Below are 17,149 nucleotides of genomic sequence, written 5' to 3'. Positions count from 1 at the left end.
CAGCCCACCAGTGGAGACTTACCTGAGACCTGTCACACCCAGGAACCCACGCACAGATTAAACTTTAACGGAAGCAATGACTGAATTACTATTTCTTCCACAACTGTAATTCAGTAACATCACAAGGTTGTATCTTATTAAGACAAGTCGCCTTTATCTTTCACCCTGTGTGCTAAAGAAGCCAGATACAGTTCAGCCCACATGGCAGGACCCTGGTTTTTACTTGTATCATTGGGAGTTCAAACAGCCCAGGCACAGGGTGCGGGTGTCTGGGGGGTAGGTGGCTCCTGACCTTTGCTTCCTGGATGCCCTCCTCCCTTCCCTGGAGTATTGGGACATCCCAGGAGGTAGCTCTGGAAGTGGCTGTAGGAGGAGCTTTCTCTTAGCACTGCAGGCTGCCTGAAGACTGACCCCACCGGTTCTGGACAGCTGATTCCACCACTGTGCAGGCTGGCCAGCAAGCCAGGGCGGAGGTCTCGGCCCCAGGATCCTGCAGACTGTGTACACAGCCAACAGAGCCCGGCCAGGCCAGCACCCTGCCCATGGCATTCACCGAGCTCTTAGAGCTGGTAGGGAGCACGGGTGTCTTCCAGACCCTGCAGATCTTCACCCTCCTCCTCCCCTCCGTCTTGATACCTTCCCAACTGCTTCTGGAGAACTTCTCAGCTGCCATGCCAGACCATCGCTGCTGGACCCCCTTGCTGGACAACAGCTCCGAGGTGCCTGTGAACCTCTCCTTGAAGGCCCTGCTGACTGTCTCCATCCCGCCTGGCCCCCACCAAGGGCCCCACCAGTGTCTCCGCTTCCGTCACCCACAATGGCAGCTCCTGGGCCCCAATGCCACTACCACCAACTGGAGCAAGGCCGCCACGGAGCCCTGTGTGGACGGCTGGGTCTATGACCACAGCACCTTCACCTCCACCATCGTCAGTCAGGTGAGGATCTCTCTCCCCCGAAGTGCACAGCTCACCTTCCTCCCAACCTTGGGATGACAGCTCAACACAGTGGAGTCCAGCTGGCGTCATGGCTTACCAATACACACATACTGTGCTGTAGCTATGATGCACCGGGTCCCACTGGGGACTGGGGTTACAAGAGATGAACACCACCATCCACTGCTGACAAGTCGGTTCCAACTCATACCCACTCTATAGGACAGGGTAGAACCCAGACCGGGAAGCTTTAGGAGAGCAGACAGTTTCATCTCTCTTCTGTGGAGCAGCTGGTGGATTTGAACCCCTGACCTTGCAGTTAGCAGTCTAGTGCTTATCCTATAGTGCCACACCACAACTCCGATTCAGACTCATAGCAACCCTATATACGGATTGTGTTGTTAAGTACTGTCAAATCGGTTCCAACTCATAGCAACCCTGTACAGGGTTTCCAAGGAGCAGATAGTGGTTAGCAGTTCAGTGCTTATCCTGCAGCACCACACCAGGAATCTGTATACAGTTTGCAAGATTGTAAATCTTTACAGAAGCAGACAACCTCATCTTTCTCCTTTAGAATAGCTAGTGGGTTTGAACTGCCAACCTTATACTTAGCAGTCCAGTGCTTATCCTACATTACCACTTGGACTCCTTTAGAGTGAACAGGGAGCTTTTAAAGAGTTTACACTGTGATTCAGGCTCAGTCAACTTTAAACCAGTAATAGCAACAGAGGGAACCAGGCACGGTTTCAAATACTTTTCTTATTTCACAATAGACTAATCACAGTCTCATGAGGTGGGTATTCATAATCCCCTGGAAGCACAGAAAGGTTAAGTAACTCACCCCAGGACACACAGGTAAAATGTGAACGCATTCCATGTAGGTACTCAGCATGCAGCTGGGCTGTTCTTCACTCTGTTGTCTTGCATGAAGATCGAAGATCCTGAAAGAGCAAGAATGAAGCAGAACAGGTTTCTGTGCCCGGGGGAGATGGGGACAGGCTGGTGAGAAAGATGGAGAAATCACCCAGCCAGGACAAAGGGACAGCATAGGAACTAACAGATCTGTGTTGGAAGAAGTACAGCCAGAATGCTCCTTAGAAGCCAGGATGGCCAGACTTCATTCATCTCTCATACTTTGGACATATTATCTGGAGGGGCCGGTCCCTGGAGAATGTTTGGAGGGTCTGAGAAAAAGAGGAAGAACCCCAAGGAGATGGATTGGCACAGTGGCAGCAGTATTGGGCTCAGGCGTGGCAATGATTGTGAGGTTGGCCCAGGATCCGGAGGCATTTCAGTCAGTTGTGCACACGGTCACTATGAGCCGGTACCAACTTGATGGCACCTCACAACACAGACAAGCTCACCATTGTCCACTACTGCCCTTCACTGCTCCCCACTGCCCAGGCCATACACGATTAGCCACCCCTGCTCCCTATTACTCTACACCACTATCCATTGCCCACTATTACTAGACAGTCCCCCTCTCAGTGCCTACCAAACTTCTTTTTATGAAGAACTATTTTTGTTTCACCAATTTCCTGCTACTCCAGTTCCCTTTGTGTGTCTACACAGCAGGCTCCAGTTGGTGTTAGACGTAAGGTCGGGAGCAACCAGCAGATTCCCTTCTACCTCTGAGGTCTGGTACTAGGAAGCCGGGGCCCCACTGTCAGGGTCCAGACCCCCAAGACCCAGGCGGACCAGATAATCTTGCCTGAGCTCTCCTACCTCTGCCACCCACCTGATCACTCCCTCCTAAGCTGGTACCCCTTTCTCTTTCAGTGGAACCTGGTGTGTCAGTATGAGCACCTGAAACCCCTGGGTCAGTCCATCTACATGTCTGGAATTCTGCTCGGATCCACCCTGTGGGGCCTGCTGTCTGACCGGTGAGTGTCCCCTCCCATAAACCCTGCATGGTAGACCTAGGTGCAGATGGGCCCTGGGAGTCAGACACTCCCCGAGCTGAGCTGGCAGCTCCTGGGGTCTTAGCTGATGTGACTCAAAGGAACCTGGTACCTGAGTCAAGGCCTCCTGTGTCGTCGAGTCTTGCTTCCAATGTCCCATCAACCTTTACTGAGCACCTATTGTGTGCTCGGACTTGGAATCGATATAATGGCAGTTGGTGTGGTTTGAGTTTGGCAATCTTTATGGAAGCTCATAGCCACATCCGGCTGGTGGATTCCAAACAGTAGCCTGTTGGTTAGTAGCCAAGTGCCACGACAGGTCTCCTTCTTATGAAGATTACAGCTTAGGAAACCCTATGGTGTAGTTCTATGCATCATATGGGATCTGTATGGGTTAGAATCAACTCATCAGCACCTAACAACCTTGACCACAACCACGGCTCCATCTGGGTGTCTAGGAGACAACTGTTTCACTGCCAAAGCTCAGATGCAGATTCCCTTAGTTTTCCCACCCTACTCCCAGACCCTCCTCAATGCCCCAAACTCCCTCTGCCCCCAGAGTTCCCCTGCCACCCCAGACCCTTTCCAACCCCCTCTCTCCTCCCCACTGTCCTGTCCAAGCCATCATCTGCTGCAGGTGGATCTTAGGGACCAGGGCCTGAAGTCCTGTGGGGTAGGGCCTGGGGGTGGAGTGTGCACCATGCTGACAGGCCCTGCACCCCGCTCTGACTGCCTGCCGGCTGCAGATCCTCCCTAGCCACACTAGCTTCCTCCTGAGGCGACAGCCTCCTCCCCACATACTTGCCCCTGACCCTCTCCCCTGTACGCCAGCCCACAGAGCCTCAGTGGGGGCTGTCTCCCACCTGGAAGGTTTGCCCATTGCCCAACACTCTGGCCCATGTTGTTGTTGTCAAGTGCCGTCGAGTGGATTCCGACCCATAGCAACCCTGTATAGAGTTTCCGAGGAGCAGCTGGCAAACTTGAACCACCGACCTTGCAGTTCAAATGGCTTTGCAGTCTGGCGCATTAACCCATAGCACCACACCCTGACCCATGTTGTTGGGGTTGTTCCAACCCATAGCAACCCTGTACAGGGTTTCCAAGGCTGTAAATCTTTACAGGAGCAGAAAGCCTCATCTTTTTCCCATGGAACAGCTGGTAGTTTCGAACTGCTGACCTTGAGATTTGCAGTCCGATTCCTAATCACTACACTACCAGAGCTCCTTGCCCTGGCCCATAGCAGATGTTAATACATATTTAGTGAATGAGTGCAGGCGTTGGGGTCAAACCACGCAAATCAGTCGTAGCACATCCGAACTTCCTAGAGGGCAGGTTCCTTTGTTCTGTGCCTCAGTTTCCTTGTGTGATGGGCCCTCTGGTGCCTGCTCATGAGGCTTAGAGTCAGACGCCCGTGGGTTTTATAGTTCAAGCACTTTGAGGGGCCCCCAAAAGCTCTGAAAGGAGGAGCTGCCTGCACCATGGCTTTGGGGACCCCTAAGAGGGCAGACATCTTACCTTTGAGAAGGAGGCACTGCCTGTACCATGGCTTTGGGTGTGGCGCTGTGGGGTAATGCGTCAGACTGCAAAGCCATTTGAACTGCAAAGTCAGCAGTTCAAACTCACCAGCTGTTCCTTGGAAACCCTATACAGGGTCGCTATGGGTCAGAACCGACTCGATGGTATTTAACAACAGGAAGGTGGATGCCTTACCTCTGAGAAGGAGGAGCTAACTGCACCATGGTTTTGGGGGCCCCTAGAAAGGTGGATGTGTCCTGGTGTGGCGCTGTGGGCTCATGCACCAGACTGCAAAGGCATTTGAACCGCAACATTGGCAGTTCAAGCTCAACAGCTGCTCCTCAGAAACCCTATACAGGGTCGCTATGGGTCGGAATCGACTCAACGGCACTTCACAACAAGGAAGGTGGATACCTTACCTCCTCAGAGGCCCACCAAGCTTTCCTCCTGATGCAGGTTTGGGCGCACACCAACACTGAGCTGGTGCTGCCTGCAGGTCGCTGTCACTGGCACCAGCACCATCTTTGCCCCAAATTTCTTCGTCTACTGTGGCCTCCGGTTCCTGAGTGCCTTTGGGGTGGCCGGCATTATCATGACCTCTACTATACTCAGTGAGTGCTTCTGCCGTGGTGGGGGAGGGGGAGATGGGGACAGGGGCCTTACCAGCATGTGTGTGACTTTCAGTGGTAGAGTGGACCACGACACCCAGGAGGATGGTTGCCATGACAATACTGGGATGCTCCTACAGCACAGGCCAAATAGTCATGGGCGGCCTGGCCTTCGCCCTGCGGGACTGGCGGATTCTCCAGCTATCTGTCTCTGTGCCCTTCTTTGCCTTCTTCCTGGTTAGCTGGTTAGTACAGAACACGGGACTGTTTCCTTGGGGTGGTATCACAGGAGGAAAGGGAGTAGGGTGGGAGGCTGTCCCTGGCTGCCCAAGGGGCTGAAACATTGAGAGTTACGAAGGGAGAGAACATGGCAGCCGATGTCTGGGGTCCCTATGGAGCCAGGACAGGCCTTCATTGACTCAAATATTGGTAACAAGTAGTCAAACTTAAAATAAGAGATTTACATGTTAAAAAAAAACTACCCAAAAGAGAAAAATAGTATTTCTGCATTCTCTTGAGAATCTGGGAGACCCAGTGAGACTGGGCTGAACATGGGCTAGCCTTATACTGTACCAACTGCTGGGTCCCTTGTCCCCAGCCCCCACCCTCCATGTTCTCTGGGCCTCCCCACACTGCCCCCCATCCCAACCCTGCCCCAGCTGTGCATATCACATCTGCCAGTGTTGAGCAGCCCTCATTCCAAAACTCAGCACCATCGAGTGGGTTCTGACTCAAAGCAGAGGCTATAAATCTTTGCAGGTGCAGAAAGCCTCATCTTTCTCCCGCAGGGCAGCTGTTGGGTTTGAAGTGCCAACCTTAAGATTAGCAGTCTGGTGCTTAACTTGCAAGTCACCACGGCTCCTTTAAACAACAACAAGTAAGTGTAATGATGAAACATCTTCCTGCATACCTAGTGATCCTGCTTGTACAACATAGGTCCCTGGAGGCAGGACCTTCTTGTCTATTTTGTTTACTGATGCTTCCCTGATGCCTAAAACCACATCTGGCCTCGGCACACTGAGTACTTGGGAATGAATGAACGTGTTATCCTGCACGCCCCCAAAGAGGACTCCTCTGACCTAGGCCAAATCTGTTCTGGTTCAAGGGCACTTATGGGGACATTTGTTGGTGTCGCTTTCTTGTGTCTCTTCCTCCAGTTTCCACCCACACAGATATTTCCAGACTTCAGGGCTTTGGGGAGCATCACAGAGAATCCTGATCAGTGTGGGCTTGCATACCCTGGGCTGCACACCAGGACTCCACTGGGCTGCTAACTGCAAGGTCGGCAGTTCAAGCTGCAGGGACCTATGTTGTACAAACAAGATCAGTAGGTATGCAGGAAGAAGTCCCATCATTACACTTACTTCTTGTTGTTTAAAGGAGCCGTAGTGACATTGTAAGATAAGCACCAGACTGCTAACGGTGAGGTTGTCACTTGAAACCCACCAACCACTACTTTGGAGAAAGGTGAGGTTTTCTGCTCCTATAAAACCCTATACAGAATGGCTATCAGTCAGTATCTACTTAATGGCAATGGGATTTTGTGTGCATGTGTGGGGGGGTGGGGGGGTGGAGAGGGGAGGTCCACTATTATGAGGGAACCCTGGTGGCAAAGTGGAATAGTGTTGGATAGCTAACTGCAAGGTAGGTGGTTCAAATCCATCAGCCGCTCTTCAAGAGAACGATGCCACTGACTTCTCCTGTAACAATTTAGTCTTGGAAACTCGAAGAAGCCGCTCTGTGTCATGTAGGTTCCACTTGGAATCAAGTCAACAGCAGTGGCTTTGGTAACAATTATTGGGTGCCTACTGGGTGCTATTCACAGCATCAGGTGTATGCACTAACACATATTCTATTGAGGAACATGTTATTATCATTCCTGTTGGACAGACTTGGGAGCCGCCCCTGCCATCTGCCCCAGGGAGGCTGGCAAGAAGCAAGAGGGTTTTATAAAGCCACTTGGTTCTGCTTGGGATGTTTTCAATGTGCTTGTTTTCTCAAAGGCGGCACCATGTGGCCTTTCCATCACAGAAGTGGCCTCAGAATCACTGGAGGAATGGCCAGCTCTAGAGACACCTTGTAAGGAGCTTTGGTAGTGTAGTGGTTACGGGTTGTGCTGCAGACCTCAAGGTCAGCAGTTCGAAACTACCAGTGGTTCCGCAGGAGAAAGATGAGGCTTTCTGCTCCAGTAAAGATTTCCAGCCTTGGAAACCCTATGCAGGGTTGCTATGAGTCAGAATCAACTCCATGGCACATAACCACCACCAGGGACACCTTATGGTCAGGCAGCTTGATGCCCTGAATTGGAAGAAATTCAGGCAGGCAGGTTGGATGAAAGACTCAGGTAGGCAGGCTCCTGCAGCCAGGGAAGTAGCTGGGGAGTGGGGGGCGCACGGGGAAGAAGAAGGTGGTCAGGAGTTGGGACTCCTCTTTCAGGGACCATCTGGCCTCAGCCGGGCAGTAGGAGAGGCATCTGCCTTCTCTTTGATCCCACTAGAGTTGGAGGAGCCTCGGCCCACCACCTCCTCCTCATCTGGGAGGAGCTCACAAAGGGTGCCAAGCAAGCCAAGACCCAGCCAAGCACCTGCTTCTTTACCAGGTGGCTGCCGGAATCTGCCCGGTGGCTGATTATCGTGGGCAAACCAGACAAAGGCCTTCAGGAACTCAAAAAGGTGGCCAGGATCAATGGCCACAAAGAAGCCAAAAAGACACTGACCATCGAGGTGAGACATGTGCTATTTGTGCAGAATGTGGGACTGGATTCAGAAAGTGACGTGCACTGGTCTGGATTCTCTCCAACCTCGCCACTACCTATCCTGCCACCACCACCATCACCAGTACCTCCTATACCGCCATCAACAGCACCATCAACATCTCTGTAATACATCACCATCAACACCTCCCATACCACCGCCAACATCACCATCAACATCTCCACCACCATCAACACCTCCCATACCACCATCAACAGCATCATCAACATCTCCCATACCACCACCAACAGCATCATCAACATCTCCACCACCATCAACACCTCCCATACCACCACCAACATCACCATCAACATCTCCCATACCACCATCAACAGCATCATCAACATCTCCCATACCACCACCAACATCACCATCAGCATCTCTACAAAACACCATCAAGTATTTCCTATACCACCATCAACACCATCAGCATCTCTACAAATGCCATCAACACCTCCCATACTACCACCAACATCACCATGAACATCTCCACCACCATCAACAGCATCATCAACATCTCCACCACCATCACCACCACCATCAGCACCTCTCATATCACCATCAGCATCTCTGTAATACATCACCATCAACACCTCTCATACCACCACCAACATCACCATCAGCATCTTTACAAAACACCATCAAGCATTTCCTATACCACCATCAACACCACCATCAGCATCTCTACCAATGCCATCAACACCTCCCATACTACCACCAACATCACCGTGAACATCTCCCATACTACCACTATCACCACCACCATCAACACCTCCCATACCACCACCACCATCACCATCACCTGCATCACCATCATTACCGTCAACACCTCGCCCAGTACTATCATCTTCCTCTTACCACCTAGCACCACCTGCATCACTCTCACGATCAGCTCCATCAATAACGACACCATTAACCACCACCACCACCACCATCACCTCACATACTCACCATCCCCACCCAGTATATCACACACTCCTCAAGGGGTTTCCTCATGGGGAGAACAGAGCGTCCTTGTCTACAGGTAGTTATTTCAATGAAGCAGATGTCAATAGTCAGAGGACACAGAGCTCCCTGGGGACAAGAGGACAGGGGAAGGTTTCCAGGAAGAAGGAAGCTAGAGGGATCAGGACTGAGCTGAACTCAGTGCAAGGAAAGCCCACAAGCAGGGCAGTGCCCAGTCCTAAGGACACTTAGGGAGCTGAGACACAAGACCTCTGCTGGCCTTAGGCTAAGTGGACCAGGTCTGCAGCACAAAGCTTGGCGACTCCATCTAGGACTCCAGCCACCGAGGCTCAGCCTGAATACTGTTCCCTGACATGAGATGGGACAGGGGGAGAATGGGGCCATCAGCCCCTCTCACTGAACTTCCCCCCTCAGGTGCTGATGTCCAACATGCAGGAGGAGCTGGCTTCTGCCAAGACCCGCCAGTCTATGCTGGACCTGTTCCGCCTGCCCTTGCTTCGCTGGAGAACCTTAGCGCTGTTCATGGTGATGTAAGCCCTCTGAGATCGTCTCTATCACCAGGAGCAGAGTTGGGGGTCCAGTGGAGAGGTCTCTTGAGGAGTGTGGGGAGCAGCATCTACTGGACTCCCAGGGGCCATTTTTGGCTGAGACAGAAGGACCCCAGAAGGCGGGACTCCAAAGTAGGCAGGGGCTGTATGTACTCATGTGGTCAGAGAGCAGCTTTTTCAGGAAGACAGCTAGAGAGGTGGGGATAGGACAGACAGGGTCCCAGGCTCAGGCTGGAGTCGGCAGAGGGGACCAACAAGGGCTGACCTTGTCAGGGCTTACTCATTGTAGCAGCCACATGCACAGAGGGGCCACCATTGTGCTAGGCATTTTCACTTCTCACTGCAACTGCATGAAATAAGAATATTCATGGTGCCCATTTTACAGATGGAGAAATGGAGATTAAGTAATGTGCCCAAGATGATGATGCAGGCACTTGGACCCGGGCAGTGGGGTGAGGACTGTATTCTCGATCACCTGGTAGAATCACCTGTGAACCAGGCTCTGGTGAGGGCCAGCCCCAATACTGAATCACAGGTTCACCCCACTCCTCGGAACTGCATACATAAGGCCCTGCTTCAGCCCCAAAATCAACAAGGACCAGGAGAAGACCCCTTAAAACAAATTCAGTTCAGTTACTTCCATTGCTCTGAAACCGAAAGAACAGGATGGTGTCCAGATTCCATTACTGAACGTTTTGATCAAGGACTCACTAGACGGATCTTGATCAAAGGGAGGAAACTGTAGAACAGACTTCTAGAATCCACTGTGACTAAGGAAGCCTCCAAATCTATTGCCCTTAGATAATCTTTGAGCCTTGAACTGAAATTATTGCATGAAGTCATCATTAAACTAAGCATCCCAAAATCCAAATAGACTTGTTGCAAATTTATATAGGGTTTCCGAGTCTATAAAGCTTTACAGAAACAGTTAACCTCATCTTTCTCCCAAACAGTGGCTGGTGGGTTTGAACTGCTAACCTTGTGTTTAGCAGTCCTGTGCTTATTCTACAGCACCAACAGTTTATAGCTCAACTAGTAAAGAATGTTCGCCTTGAACAGTGTGCTTTTGAAAATGATCGATTATCTAGGAGTTCAAACTGACAACAGCCACTAAGAGAAATTTAGAAAACACAGACTCTAAGTTAATGGTGGGTTGTTTAGTTTAAAGATGACTTCATGTGATCATTTCAGTTCAAGGGTAGAGAGAGTGAGAATGATGATGCAATGAAAGGAATGAGCTAATGTCACTGAACTGTGCACATTAAAACTGTGGCATGGGTTGTTTTGTTATGTATACCTTTATACATAATCACTTTCAGGATACCAAAAAAAGTGAGGCTCTGGTTTGATTTAGGACGTCATCTTGAAATAAATCAAAAGATTTGTTGTTGCTAAGTGCTGTGAAGTCAGTTCCGAATCGTAGAGACCCTGTATAAGGTTTCCAAGGAGTGCCTAGTGAGTTTGAACCACCGACCTTACAGTTCAAGCAAACCTTGTGGTCCAAGGCTTATCATTCAGCGCCACACCGGGATTCCAAACCTAAAGGTTAGGGAAGTATTTATTTTTTGTTCTATATGACCACCAGTCATAAGGGAAAGTATTTGTTAAATCTTAGAACAATGAATGGATGAAATTCTCGCTCTCTTTTTTGATTCCTTAAAATTTTGGGAGCAAATTTGGAGGCATGCCAGGCTTTTTCTCTTTCCCTGGGGCCTGGGCGGCAGACTTTGTTATTCAAATCACGGCTTTGGAGGCTGCTAACCTTGTTGGGTTTCTTTCCTTTGGCTGTTTAACCCACTTGTTACCCTTCCGAGGTTCCAGAGCCTCACTAGGTAGCAGCTTTGAGTACATGGCTTGTTACTTTCATTAACTTCGTGAAACACTGTGGTTTCTGCAAGAACTGCCATTTTACTTTGCAGTTGCTTGGTCCTGGACTGTCAGATGTTTACTGGGGGCCATTCTGTGAGAGCTGGTCCAACTACAAGGGTGACAGTGAAGGCAGGAACTGGGCTGGGTGCCGGGTTAAGCAGAATCTCTTGTTAGAGTGGGGATGGTCTTTTTTTTTAATTTTTTTTTTTTTTTAATTTTAATTTTTTTGATTGTTGAGAATATAAACATGAGAATATACAGCAATGCAACAATTTCTACATAGACAGTTTAGTGACATTCTTCAGACTGTGTGACCATTCTCACCCTCCTTTCCTAAACAATTCCTCCCACCCACCCCCACCACCCACCCGCAACATAAATACACGGTCCCTAAGGTTCCTAGCGAATCTTCTGAGTTTCTGTTGTTAATTTCGCCCCATAGATAATTTTTAAAAGAGCCAGATGCTCAAGGCATGCATTATTTACTAATTAAGCTAAAATGTCCTGGTGTGGTGCTGTAGGACACATGCTAACCAACCGTAAGGTCGGTGGTTCAAACCCACTAGCTACTCCTTGGAAACCTTATACAGAGTCGTTATGAGTTGGAACTGACTCGATAATACTGAACAATAATAGCACCACTGTTTCATTTAAAGGAGAAGTAAAAGGGATAATTTTAATTTGAGGTTTAAGATGATCTCAGGACCACAATTTCAGGGGTTCGTCTAGCCGTGGTGGTTCCAGAAATTCTGGATGCTATGACACTTTGTAATGCTCTTCATCTTCTCCCTTTTGATCAGAATTCTTCAATAGAACCTGAGGAGGTGGGCTTTGAAAGTGTAGCCATTTGTGAATCTAGATTCAATCCCCATAGCAGCAGGAGCCTGTGGTAGCTGGGGTTTCCCAGGAAGTGGCACAGAGATGGAGACTGGGAAGGGCTCTCAGATGGAAGGAATCTGGATGGCCCAGCCCATCACAGCAAGGTCCAGCCACCCTGGGGAGCTCAGGAGCTGGGATGGCACTTCCGAGTCATACCCCTGGCCCATGGAGCTCAGTCACTGGACACCACCCTGGGGAAGACTATGCTCTGTCCCAAGAGGCTGGGAGAACCTGACTTTCCATCCGAAGTGGGATCTGGGCAGGGTGGCCCAATTCCCATACGGAGACCCCATGCTCCACATTGTCCAAGACCAAGCAGCAGACATCTAGGGAGGAACCGAGCTCTGCCCAGGTTCCTGGCTAGCAGAGCAGGGACCTGGCCATGGTTCTGGGTCTGAATGTGGGGGTCAGAACTGAAGGGGCAGATCCTGTTGTCCTTCTTTGAGGGCAGGCTGTATGCTGAACCCAAAAGGCTCGTATCTTCCGGTTGGTCAGCCAGATGTGGTCCTACCTCAAGGCCATGAGCAAATGGAGCAGAGACACGTCCTTCATTCGACAGGCTTCTTAGGGTGCGGGTTATGACCATTTCAGGGCCAGCTGTGCCCTGCCAGGACTGTCCTGGGGTGTGTGTTCCGTCTGTGCAGCTAGGACCACCTCCTGGCTCTGTCGCTCAGATTCTCCATTACGCTCTCCTACTACGGGCTGGTCCTGGACCTGCAGAACCTGGGTAGTGACATCTTCCTCCTCCAAGTCCTCTTCGGAGCCGTGGACCTTGTGGGCCGGGCCACCACACCCTTGTTGCTCAAGTTCTTCGGCCGTCGAGTAACCCTAGCCAGCACCAGCTCTTTGGCTGGTATCTCCATCTTGGCCAACGTGTTGGTGCCACAAGGTGAGGTCACAGCAGAGCAGTGAGGGCATGTGGGCTGGCCAAGTGGCCGCCAGGGATCCCGCTTCCCTGCCCACCCCTGCTGCCCCATGCAGGTGGGGTTTTGTAGCCACATTCTCTGGGCATCTTTCTGCCCTTGTCAATTCCTGTCATGAACTTTGCTGCATCATCTCAGGAGTCCCCACCCTTGTGCAGTCTCCAGCCCATTACTCTGGTGAGAACATTGAGGACCAGAGGGTGAGGAAAGGCGGCCAAGCTGCTTAGCTAGTATATGGGCCAGGGCTGAGGGTGGGGTGATGGGGCAAAGGGTTAAGAGCCAGCGGAAGAAGCTGTCAGGGAGGGAGAAGGGGTAAGGCTAGGGGCAGCAAAGGTGGCAAACAAGGAGACAGAAAAGGAGAGACACACAGAGAGAGACTGATAGAAACAGACGGAGAGTAACACAGAGAGAGACAGATAGAGAGAGACACAGACAGAGAGACACACACACATAGAGACACACACAGAGAGACAGAGAGACACACACAGAGACCAAGAGACACAGAGAGAGAGAGAGTTTCTTCTCTCTTGGCACCGAAGCAAGGGTACCATGTGCAGAGGGCAGCATGGTACAGGTTCCTCTCAGCATCCCAGGCTGGGGGTGGCATGGGGAGCCAGAGGATAGCAGAGGATGCCCAGTGACTACCCACAGAGCAGATGGGACTGAGAGAGGAGGGAAGATAGTGGTGTGAGCACAGACTCAAACATTTCTAGAACCTTCTTGAGGGAGCTGCTCTTGACAGTTTATAAAAACCCTTCACAACCATGGGAGGAGAGGAGGGACCTGCAGCCCAGGTATGATCAAAGTGACGTGGGCCTGGGCTTCTTGCCTCAGTCTCCCCCACCTACCCAGAGTTCCCCAAGAGAGTCCACCCAGTATTCCTCATACAAGGCCACAAAGGGCCCCCAATGAAAGTCTGCCCAGGATCCCCCATGAAAATCTACCCAAGCTCCCCCATGGAAGTCCATCCAACACCACCCCCTGAAATTTCACCCAGCATCCTCCAGGATCCCCCATGGAAGTCCACTCAGGGTCCCACATGGAAGTCCACCCAGGGTCCCCCATGGAAGTTCACCCAAGTTCCCACGCAAGTCCACCCAGCATCCCCATGAAAGCCTACCATGTTCCCTCCAGGCAGGCAGAGGAAAGGCTTCCTGACCCCTGTTCTCCTCAGGATCTCTGTGGAGGCCTGGAAAGGACAGACCACAATCATGACCCTCAGCTGCCCCTTGACCACCTACCAGAAACCTGAGCTTGTGACTGCCTGATGTTCCCCTCAGCCCCATGTCACTAGCTATGAATTCTAATTCTTTACTATGGCCCTTCCAGGGTGTGGGGTCAACCCTAGGAAGCCTTGCAGGAGAGCCCCCCACCCACTTGCTTCTCTCAGGCAGACCCCATGCTCACCCCCTCCTGCCCAGATCTGCAGACCCTGCGCCTGGTCTTCGCCGTGCTGGGAAAGGGATGCTTTGGGATAAGTTTAACCTGCTTCATGCTCTACAGGACGGAGCTCTTCCCAACTTCGCTGCGGTAGGCGGGGGCTGCAGGCCACGCCAGGAGGGTGCACCAGGCCTTGGGGTGGGGCAAGAAAGGGACAACTGGGAGGGTCAGTAGGGAGGGGAAGGGGGGTCAGGTGTCCAGGTGGGCAATGCAGAGCATGAAGGGGCCCAGTTACCCACCTGGAGCTGGACATACAGACAAACTCCATCTTTCTTCCCCCAGAGGTCCTCAAGAGTTCCTCATGAAGGATTCTGGGTATTTTCAGGGAAAAGGGCCCCCTGTATGGTGTGTGTGTGTGAGAGAGAGGGGAAGTTCCACAGAGGAAGACACATGAAAAGAGGTTTTGAGCCTCAGTTTCCCTCCCTGACATCCCCTAGCACACCCAAACTGCCCCTCCTCTGGGCAGTGTCAGCTATGTCTTTACCCACAGGATGACAGCAGATGGCGTCCTGCAATCGGCGGCTCGACTGGGGGCTGTGATGGGCCCCCTAATCAGGATGACCCGCCAGGCACTGCCCCTACTGCCCCCCCTCGCCTATGGTATCATCCCCATCGTTTCCAACCTCTTCCTGCTGCTCCTTCCAGAGACACAAGGACTTCCACTCCCAGACACACTTCACAACCTGGAGAGTCAGTGAGTGACCTGTGGCTGCCCTGGGAAGGGGGTTGGTCTTCCTCTTGGGCCAGGGTTACCAATGAGGGGGCAGGTGCACCCATGACCCTGGTGTAGACACCTAAGGGGTCAGGGAGACAACCTAGGCAGAGGACGCAGGAGCTGGACTGGGCTGCTCATCTTGCTAACTAGCAGCTAGAGTTTTGAGCACTCCGTTTCCAGCATCACAATGTGTGTTTCTGAAGCTAACTGATTATCATAGTTACTGAGTCAGGAGAGAGCTATCCCCATTTACCGATGGAAAAACTGAGGCTCACAGAGTAAAGGAACTTACCCAATGTGATCGTACCATAGGCAGGAAAATGGAATGGTTAAAAACATAGGCTCAGCAGCCAGATTGCCTAGGACTTAATTCCCTACCTACTTGGGTGAGTCACTTAACCGTTCTCACCAAAACTGACACAAGAGGATAGAAACAGCCTCCGAAGCCCTAGTTAAATCTTCCCACACAGAACCTCAGACTTCAACAGATTATCAAGTGTGTTCTTTCAAACTCTCAAAGATCAGATTGTTCCATTCTCACATACATTCTTTGAGAAAATAAAACGAGGGCATGCTCTCCAACTTCATTTGATGAAGCCAGGATAACTTCTCTAAGCTTTAGGTTCCTTCCTCCCTTTTATATTTATATATATGGAGTCTTGGTGTGACCCTGTAGGATAAGTGCTCGACCTCAAGGTTGGCTTTGAACTGCTGACCTTGAGATTAGCAGCCCAACTCATAAACACTATGCTATCAGAGCTCCTCCCATATATATATACTGCTGTTGTTATGTGCCATGGAGTCAGTTCCGACTCATAGTGACTCTGCACAGGGTTTCCAAGGCTGTAAATCTTTATGGGAGCAGAACACCACTGTTAAGTGCTATCAAGCTGGCCGTGACTCATGGAGACCTTGTATAGCTAGAAATGTCTGGTAGGTTTGAACCTCTGGCCTTGTGATTAGCAGTCCAGTGCTTATCTTACAGTGCCATATCAGAATATATATATATATATATATATATGCATGTTGTTGTGCTTAAATGAAATTGAGTCGGTTCTGACTCATAGCAACTCTGTATAGGGTTTCCAAGAAGCAACTGGTGGGTTTGAACCACCAACCTTGTAATTGGTAATCCAGTGCTTCTTCTACACCAGTCCCTATATAGGAGTCCGTATGCATTTATATACTTCATCGAGTCAATTGTAACTGATAGCAATAGAGTAGAAGTGCTTCACAGGATTTCTGAGACTGTAAGACTTTCCAGGAGCAAGCAGCCTTATGCTTCTCCTTGGAACAGCTGGTGAGTTTAACTTTGTAGTTAGCAGCCGAAAGTTTAACTCATAGTGCCACCAGGGATCCTATGAGGGGGCTTCATAAAGATCATGGAAAAGTTCATGATCTTTTAGTCCCGTTTTACTACGCGTCCCCTCCAGGTATATACCTGGAGTTCTAGTGTATCACTGTAGGAGAAGCTCTGCACTACTATCCACAAGATTAGTGGTTCAAACCCACCAGCCACTCCTTAAAAATGCCGTACAAGGTCACTCTGAGTTGAAAACAACTCCATGGCACCTAACAACAACAAGGGCGTAGACCTATAAGTAGATTGTTGTTGTGAAGTGCCGTTGAGTCGGTTCTGACCCGTAGCGACCCTGTATAGGGTTTCCGAGGAGCAGCTGGTGAGTTTGAACAACCGACCTTGCAGTTCAAATGGCTTTGCAGTCTGGCGCATTAACTCATAGCGCCACACCAGGACTCCACCTATAAGTATATATATATATATATATATATATATATATATATATATAATGTTGTTGTTGTTAAGTGCCTTGAGTTGGTTCTGATTATTCATGGCGACACTGTACAGGTTTTCCAAGGAGCAACCTTGTGGTTAGCAGTCCAGTGTTTATTCTACAGCACCACAACAGGACTCTATAAATATGTATATTTACCAATAAATACATAGGTATATACATCTCATTACCATCTACCTACTCATCGCGACATTGTATAGGGTTTCTGAGACTGCAAATCTTTATGGGAGCAGAGAATCTCATCTTTCTCCAGAGGAGTAGCTGGTGGGTTTGAACTTCCTACTTT

General features: G+C 50.4%; 1 protein-coding gene across 1 annotated transcript; it reads left to right on the top strand.

Moving 5' to 3' along the window:
* The first annotated feature begins 542 nt into the window (after positions 1-542).
* On the top strand, positions 543-15,032 carry SLC22A11 (solute carrier family 22 (organic anion/urate transporter), member 11). The gene is made up of 9 exons (XM_006861088.1): positions 543-935; positions 2,712-2,815; positions 4,805-4,959; positions 5,033-5,201; positions 7,556-7,679; positions 9,090-9,205; positions 12,646-12,860; positions 14,316-14,424; positions 14,825-15,032. Exons 1-9 carry the CDS (start codon positions 543-545, stop codon positions 15,030-15,032), a joined length of 1,593 nt encoding a protein of 530 aa, XP_006861150.1.
* The last annotated feature ends 2,117 nt before the right edge of the window (positions 15,033-17,149 follow it).

Source organism: Chrysochloris asiatica, unplaced genomic scaffold (genome assembly GCF_000296735.1).
Source record: "Chrysochloris asiatica unplaced genomic scaffold, ChrAsi1.0 scaffold00040, whole genome shotgun sequence".
Lineage (NCBI taxonomy): Eukaryota > Metazoa > Chordata > Mammalia > Afrosoricida > Chrysochloridae > Chrysochloris > Chrysochloris asiatica.
Note: the sequence above shows the minus strand (reverse complement) of the source record. Positions and strands in the feature narration are given on the sequence as shown.